At 34.6% G+C, this 8,489-nt stretch overlaps 3 protein-coding genes across 3 annotated transcripts; all 3 read right to left on the reverse strand.

The window, feature by feature from the left end:
- Window positions 1-652: 652 nt before the first annotated feature.
- Window positions 653-1,482, reverse strand: LOC112505652 (pentatricopeptide repeat-containing protein At1g07740, mitochondrial-like). Its single transcript, XM_025109543.1, has 2 exons — window positions 1,268-1,482; window positions 653-917 (listed from the first exon to the last, which is right to left on the reverse strand). Exons 1-2 carry the CDS (start codon window positions 1,480-1,482, stop codon window positions 653-655), a joined length of 480 nt encoding a protein of 159 aa, XP_024965311.1.
- Window positions 1,483-2,166: 684 nt separating this feature from the next.
- On the reverse strand, window positions 2,167-3,392 carry LOC112508221 (dirigent protein 25-like). The gene has a single exon (XM_025113011.1). The coding sequence runs from the start codon at window positions 3,351-3,353 to the stop codon at window positions 2,295-2,297; it is 1,059 nt and encodes a 352-aa protein (XP_024968779.1). The 5' UTR covers window positions 3,354-3,392; the 3' UTR covers window positions 2,167-2,294.
- Window positions 3,254-5,441, reverse strand: LOC112508220 (pentatricopeptide repeat-containing protein At1g07740, mitochondrial). The gene is made up of 2 exons (XM_025113010.1): window positions 4,032-5,441; window positions 3,254-3,290 (listed from the first exon to the last, which is right to left on the reverse strand). Exon 1 carries the CDS (start codon window positions 5,433-5,435, stop codon window positions 4,056-4,058), a length of 1,380 nt encoding a protein of 459 aa, XP_024968778.1. The 5' UTR covers window positions 5,436-5,441; the 3' UTR covers window positions 3,254-3,290; window positions 4,032-4,055.
- Window positions 5,442-8,489: the final 3,048 nt, after the last annotated feature.

The raw sequence follows: 8,489 nt of genomic DNA on the forward strand, positions 1-8,489 counted from the left end.
AAACTAGAGGGTGCCATAGGAAACCTTTGGTGAAGTTGTGGATGATTGATGGGTGAAGTGGCTATGGAGGAATGAGATGAGTTTGAATGCTTGAAGATGTGTGTATTTATGGAGAGAAATGAAAGGTGCAAAAATGGTGTAGTTGATGACATGGAGTAGGTGCCATAAGAGTTGGTAAACTGAACTTGTGCCATAAAATGATATAAACTACCAAAAGGTTCAGTTAGCAAAAACTAAACCTACTCTAATTCTTTGCAAATTCACCCTTGAATCGTCTTTCGGTCATCCGTTCCCAATCTTAAACGGCCCGTGATCCAAATTCCGAGCCTCACTCCGGAGATTGGTCCGTTTTTGGCATGACTGTAGACACTACAACAAACTCGATTTTATAGGACACTTGTTATTATAAGGCACTTTTTCTAATAATGTCATAAAAAAAACTAATAAGACGCTTTATATCAAAATTGTCCTATAAACGCAAAAACATCTTATCAACTTATCGTAACACCTTCACATGAGACGTATAATTGTTTAGTCCTGTAACTTAAAGTTCTATGAAACAGTTTATTATGACATTTGAACGTTTTTGGGGTCCTATGAAGCCGATTTTCTTGCAGGAAAAACTGACCTGGATCAATGATCAACATTGGACCTATCCACTTGATGAAACCAATTCTGCCGCAAGTGAACAGCTGCTTTTATCGTCACCACAAGTGCTCATGACCAATGCTTCCCAGGACCCCAAATTCGGGGCCATTCGCCTTTTCACCATCTCCTCCATAACAATGTAAGCATCATCCATCTTCCCGTTGTTAACCAACCCGACAATCAAACAACAAAACGTTTCCAATCGTGCACAATGCCTACTCATCAGCATTGTGTTTAGAATCTTCAAACCATCATCGAATTCTCCATTTCTGCAAAAACCAGCGACTATCATTCTATATGTGGCTGCGTTTGGGTAGAAACCATTGATCTGCACCTCAACCAAGATCTTGTAGGCTCTCCAACTCTATGGTCTTTGCAGAGATAATTGATCAGTATGTTATACATTACAACATTGGGCTTAATTTGCCTCTCCTTCATTTCAAGAAGCAAACTTTTAGCTTCATCAAAGTTTACGCTTTTTGCAAGATCGTTCATTATAATGCCGTAATTGACAAGCTGCGGTTGAAACCTTGATATTCCATATTGAACATCATCTTTTTGGCTTCTTTGAACTTATCTTGTGAACACAATCTCTCCATTAATCGCTTTTGGTTTTTACCCTTTGCGGATCATCTCGTCAAACAAGCTCTTAGCCTCAGCAAACTTGCCCTTTTTACTCCAAAATCCTATTTGACAATAGTAAGTTATGACAGTGGGTTCAATTTCTCTCTCAAGCATTTCATCGAACACGTTACGGGCTTCATCCCACTCGCCCTTCTGTAGCCGCCCTTTCATCATTTTATTGAATGACACAGCATTTGATCGAAACCCCATTTCCGAGCAACACTTGAACATCTCCTCCGCATCATCAAACTTCCCATTCTGAGGCAAAACATTGAGAATCGCATTTAACGACTGCAATCAACCAGACTTTCTGTAATGGTCAATCAACCCAATGAACTTTGCTTCTTGACATCTGACGTTATAGTGGTGGAGGTCTTGAAGAAGGATTTCGACTGCTTTGAAGTTTCTTTTTACGAGCAAGCTTGTAGATGAGAGAAGAGTAAGAAGGGTAATCGTGTTTAAATCCGTCAGTTTAGCAGTAATCGCGGAAGAGAGTGAGAGCTTCATCTGGGTTTTGAAGGTCTTTGAGGTCAGTGACGCAAGTAATCTACATCGAGTGCAATGTATCCAAATGAATTGCCTCCATTGGCCTACCCATTTAAGTAATCTTATCTCTTTGTTACAATCGTTTGTGTTCTCTCTCTCTAACACACTTGCAAAACTAACAATGAACACAACAAAACCACAAGGGTGGTGCCTGATTGGTTTGAGCTTGACTCCAAAGGTTAAAAGTACCAGGAGGTCTCAAGTTCAAATCCAAGGAGGAATAAAAATCCCCTTGTGGTCACGGAGGTTCAAATGTGGTGACTCTGGACTATCTGAAAAACAGGAGGTCGCCTTGAGATTAGTCGGCTCGCATAGCGGGTTGGATATCCAGGTTAATAAAAAAAACAATGAACACAACAGAATCAAAATGTATTCAAAACTCTTTGGTATTAATTTTACACACAAATTTCTTGTAACATAACATAAACACAGCAAAAGATAACGGAAGTAGAAAGCAAAACACATACATATAGAAACTAATAAGCAAGGAACACAGTGAAGTGAAGCAATGTCTCTGTGCCATCATTGTTCTGCTGGTTGGTCCCTTGGAAAGTCTTCACTATTGCATGCCCCTTTGCATTCACGTACTTTCCGGTGCCACCCATCACCGCTAGCTGCGACTCCGCCACTGCACTCCGGTGAACCCCCATAAAGCTCAGGCTATCGATATAACTTCCGTGAACAAACATCACAGTGAACGCCATCGTTTGACTCTTTCCATCTATCGAGCTCGATACGTAGAACCCTTGTGCCTTTCCGATTAACCCGGACCCGAGCTCGTGTCCTTCGGTTAATTCGTCGTCGATCACGGTCAATGTCCCGAACATAAACTGTTGTAACGCGTTGCCATTAGGGAGCTGCCCGCCATTGATGGCGGCAAACGCGTTGTTATTGTTGTTGTTGTTGTTTCCGTTGTTATTGTTTCCGTTGTTTTGGAAAACGTTCGAGGTGGTTCCGCCGAGGCCGGTTAGGAACGGCAGATTGTTGTTGTTGATGATTCCATTATTTCCGTCATCTTGAGGAACACCGTTGTTCACCGGAAGGTTAGCGCCATTCGGTTTAGCAAATGGGACCTGACCGTTGACCGCCGGGTTGGTAACCGCTCCAGTGACAGCCTTAGCCGATGGGTTCGACCCGCCAAGAATATCGTGCATGAAGAACTCAAGCGTGTGATCAGAACCTTCTTCGACAGGTACCACACCAGCACTAGAAGCTGGGTTAGGAGGGATGGCGCCCAAAGGAGTTACATTAGGAAGAGGGGTGTCGGGCTCAGGTGCAACCACTGGGACCGCTGGCTCTGGTTCCTCATTGAGGGTTCGAGCCGAATTGACTACAGAGAAGGTGGTGGCTAGGACCAGAAGGGACAGTAGTGAAAAGCAAGTGAAACTAGAGGGTGCCATAGGAAACCTTTGGTGAAGTTGTGGATGATTGATGGGTGAAGTGGCTATGGAGGAATGAGATGAGTTTGAATGCTTGAAAATATGTGTATTTATGGAGAGAAATGAAGGGTGCAAAAATGGTGTAGTTGATAACATGGAGTAGGTGCCATAAGAGTTGGTAATCTAAAACTTGTGTATAAACTACCAAAAGGTTCAGTTAGCAAAAAGTAAACCTACTCTAATGCTTTGCCAATTCAGCCTTAAATAGTCTTTCAGTCATCCGGTCCCAATCTTAAACGTCTCGTCATCCAAATCCCGAGCCTCACTTTAGAGATTGGTCTGCTTTTTGGCATGACCGCAGACACTACAACAAAATCAGTTTTATAGGCCGCTTAAGCCGCTTAAATGGCCTAATATTCTGTTTTATATGACTTAAGTTTATAGAATCAAACAACTGTGCCTCATACATAAAAGGTGTTAAGAGTAATGTTAGGACGTAGATGAGCATCCTAACAAGTTTTTAGAACACTCTTGAAATAAACTGCCTTGTTAGCTTTCTTTATAGAGACTTTTGAGAAGTGTTTTGTAGACACATCTTTTACAGAACGGTTATTATTACAAGACATTTTTTTTAATAATATCATATAAAAAAAACTAATACTCTGATTTATTTCAAAATTGTCCTAAAATATTCTATCAACTCGTTGTAACATATTTACATGGGATGCATAGTTGTTTGGTCCGGTGAACTTAAAGTTCCATAAAAGAGTCTATTAGGACATTTAAATATTTTTGGCGTCCTATTAAGCCCATTTCGTTGCAGCGAAAACTGACCTGGATCAATGATCAACATTGGACCTATCCACTTGACGAGACCAATTCCGCCACAAGCAAACAGCCGTTTCCATCCCTGCCACAAGTGCTCGTGACCATTGCTTCCCAGGACTCCAAATTTGGGCTCATTCGCCTTCTCACCATCTCCTCCATAACAAAGTAAGCATCATCCATCTTCCCGTTGTTAACCAACCCGATAATCAAGCAACAAAATGTTTCCAATCGTGCACAATGCCTACTTATCAGCATTGCATTTAGAACCTTCAAACCCTCTTCGAATTCTCCATTTCTGCAAAAACCGTCAACTATCATTCTATATGTGGCTGCATTTGGATCGAAACCGTTGACCTGCATCTCAACCAAGATCTTGTAGGATTCTCCAACTCTTTGTTCTTTGCAGAGATAATTGATTAATATGTTATACATTACAACATCTGGCTTAATTCGCCTCTTCTTCATTTCAAGAAGCAAACTTTTAGCTTCATCAAAGTTTCCCCTTTTAGCAAGATCGTTCATTAAAATGCCGTAATTGGTAAGCTGCGGTTTACAACCTTGGTATTCCATGTCGAACATCATCTTTTTGGCTTCTTTGAACTTATCTTGTGAACACAATCCTTCCATCAATATGGCGTACGATATCGCATTTGGTTTTTGCCCTTTGCGGATCATCTCGTCAAACAAGCTCTTAGCCTCGGCAAACTTGCCTTTTTTACTCCAAAATCCTATTTGACAATTGTAAGTTACGACAGTAGGTTCGATTTCTCTCTCAAGCATTTCATCGAACACCTTACGGGCTTCATCCCACTCGCCCCTCTGTAACCACCCCTTCATCATGATATTGAATGACACAGCATTTGGTCGAAACCCCATTTTCGAGCAACACTTGAACATCTCCTCCGCATCATCAAACCTCCCACTCTGAAGCAAAACATTGAGAATTGCATTCAACGACTGCAATGAACGGTAGCAGTCAAACGACGGCATTCTCCGAAACAACTCGATGGCTTTGTCAGGCAAACCAGACTTTCCGTAATGCTCAATCAACCCAATGAACAGAGCTTCTTTACATCTGACGTTGTAGTGGTGGAGGTCTTGAAGAAGGATTTCGACTGCTTCGAAGTTTCTTTTACGAGCAAGCTTGTAGATGAGGGAAGAGTAAGAAGGGTAATCGTGTTTAAAACCGCCAGTCTCGCAGTAATCACGGAAGAGGGTGAGAGCTTCATCTGGGTTTTGAATGTCTTTGAGGTCAGTAACGAAAGGTATCGGTTTGCGAAGGAGAGCTTTGGTGGGCTTGTGAGGTCTCTGTTTGTGATAATGGCGAAGGAAAGTGAGATTAAAGTGTGATTTGCGAAGAACGGACATAACTATTAGTTTCGTGAATCGAAGCTCTGATGAAGCGATCATCGAAGATACGAAACTCGCAGGGAAGAAAGAGTCCGCATCTGCATGCGTGGCTAAAAATGAGTCCGACGGTTTGAATGACGGTCGAAAAACCTGTATCTTCGATGCACCCTAACTAGAATTATAAATTATGTGGTTTATATTTTCAAAAATTATTTTAATGGATCAAATATCTATATTATATTTTACTAAAATAGTAAACATGTAATACAACGATATACATCTTGATTTTAATATTTTATTTTATTTTTTATCTTAATCGATGTTATAATATGGTCTTATATGATTTTGAGAAAGCGATAATATTTTTATTTTTGAATAAAATATAAATTTCGAAGATATTATAAAAATTTGACAAAAATATATCGATATTAGTATCAAATTAATTATTTAAAAATCCTCATTTTTATGTTATTTTTTAATTTATTTTTATTATAATTTAATTTAAGTGAAATAATTTATTTTCGGTTTAATAATATAATTTCTTATAAAGATAATAATTAATTATTTTATTAGTACTCGATAATTATCTTAATTATATTTTAGATTTTTTATATTTTAAAATTAGGTGTTTATTCTCTATTTGATTATGTTTATCCATAGTTAGTTATATGAATTCAAACATTGAGCTTTAATAAGTTGTACTTATGCATATTTACTTGTAATCTTGAATTTAAGTAATATGCATCAATATACAGTACTTCATGCATAAAAAATAGTTTTTAAGGGTTTTTCTCAAATGCTTTATAATATAGTATATATATAAAAACTAATAAAAATTGATAAACATTCTTAAAATTTAAGACTATAATTAAATTATGTATAAGTAAGCTTATTAAAACTCTATGTTTGAATCTGCATAACTAACTGCAGATAAGAATAATCAAATAATGATAAATATCGTATTTTAAATATAAAAATGAACTAAAATATAATTTGAATAATCATGAGTCATAATAGAATACTTAATTATTGTTTTTATAAAAACTTATGTTATTAAACTAAAAATAAATTACTTTGTTATTAAGTCTAAATTAAACTATAATAAAAAATTAAATTATAAAATTATAAAAAACAGAAACTTTTAAATATTTAATTTCATGCCAATATCTATATTTTTTCCTTCAAATTTTTAAGATATATTCATGTTTATATTTTATTCAAAAATAAAAATGTGATCGTCTTTTCAAAACCACATAAAATTGTTTTATAACATTGACAGAAACAATAAAAAAACAAAACATTAAAATCAAGATGTATCTTGCTGCATTGTGCGAGTACCCTTCTAATTGTTTAGTAATGCATAATTGCATTTACTTAAAATTCAATATTACAATTAAATGGTACATAGGTACAACTTTTTAAAGCTATATGTTGAATTCACATAACTAACTGGTAAATGCATGATAAATATATCATTTTAAATATAAAAATCTAACATATAATCAAAATAATTATTGAGTTCTGACAGGATAATTATTTATTATCTTTATAAAAAAACATTATATTATTAAACTAAAATAAATTACCTCGCCATCAAACCTAAATTAAATTATAATAGAAAATTTTAACTAAAAATTATCTTTATAAAAAAAATTATATTATTGAACTTAAATTAAATTATAATAAAAAGTTGTGCTAAAAATTATACAAAAAACGAGAATTTTCGAACTGTTAATTTAATACTATTATCAATATATTCATTTCAAATTTTTATGAGGTCTTCAAATTTATACTTTATTCAAATATATAAATATTTCCCAAAACCATACAAAATCATATTATAAAATTGTAGGAGATAAGTAATAAAACGAAACATTAAAATCATGATGCATCGAGATGATTCTTTCTTTTAAATCAAAAAATAATTCAAGAAACTACTGAGCAAAAGGTTGATTAACGATAATTTCGATCGGTTTCACGTAGAAGCTGCTCTCTAAGAATTACTAGCTAACTTAGCAGCTTAGACTAGTGGAGGGTTCAAGTCCATCTTTAACAGGATTCAAAAAATTATTATTATCAAAACAAATTATATGAAAATGTAAAATTTATTTTGACATGATTTAAAGTTAGTTTAACTGACTCAGTGTAATTGGAAAAAAAAAAAATAGGTGTCTTAAAGGCGCACATGTTTTGTATTGATATGTGTAATGTGTTTGATATGTGTGTAATGTGTTTCTTTAATTAGTGTTTGGTATGCATACTGGATGTCACTGGACATGACTGGACGGGACATGACTAATTGTCTGTCCTATGTTTGGTACGACTAGGACAAGACATGACAAAACTGTTAAAATGACCATATTACTCTAAAATGTTGTTCAATGTTATTTTATAAAATGAAACAAATCAACCAAAATATATTTTAACTAGTACTTGACATCGCGCGTTGCGCGATGACTATAATTTTTTTTTAAAATTATTTAAGTTAGCTAAATGAGTCGATGATCACGTTTATATATATGAAATTAATAATAATCAATAATTACTTTGATATATAAATTCACCTTATCATTATTGATTGTTCTTTATTTATATATATATATATATATATAGAGAGAGAGAGAGAGAGAGAGAGAGAGAGAGAGAAGCGATCAAATGAAAACCACTCCAATTTGTAAAAACCGTAAAAACTACTCTCATCCATCGTTAATCTTATGAAATTTTTTTATGAAATTGTTAATCTTATGAAATTATTTCATATAATATTTTTTTTTGATGAAGTTGTTTCATATGTGGTTATGAAATTGTTTCATAATGAAATTTTAATGAAACCGTTTCATGTATTTCTCTAAAATTAAAATAATGAAGATGATAATATCCATGATTAACACTCTCCACAATAAAAATGGTTAATCAACCTCTCATAATTACAAAAAAATGAACAAAATGAAAAATTATGATTGATTGAATGAAGTTTTCACGGTTTTTACAAATTGAGTAGTTTTTATTTGAACTCACTCATATATATATATATATATATATATATATTAATAAGTCTTATATATCAATCTTTTATTATTTAAAACTTTATAATTGATTCAAAATCATAAAAAA

This window comes from Cynara cardunculus (genome assembly GCF_001531365.2).
Source record: "Cynara cardunculus var. scolymus isolate 2C chromosome LG 2, CcrdV1, whole genome shotgun sequence".
NCBI classification, from domain to species: domain Eukaryota; kingdom Viridiplantae; phylum Streptophyta; class Magnoliopsida; order Asterales; family Asteraceae; genus Cynara; species Cynara cardunculus.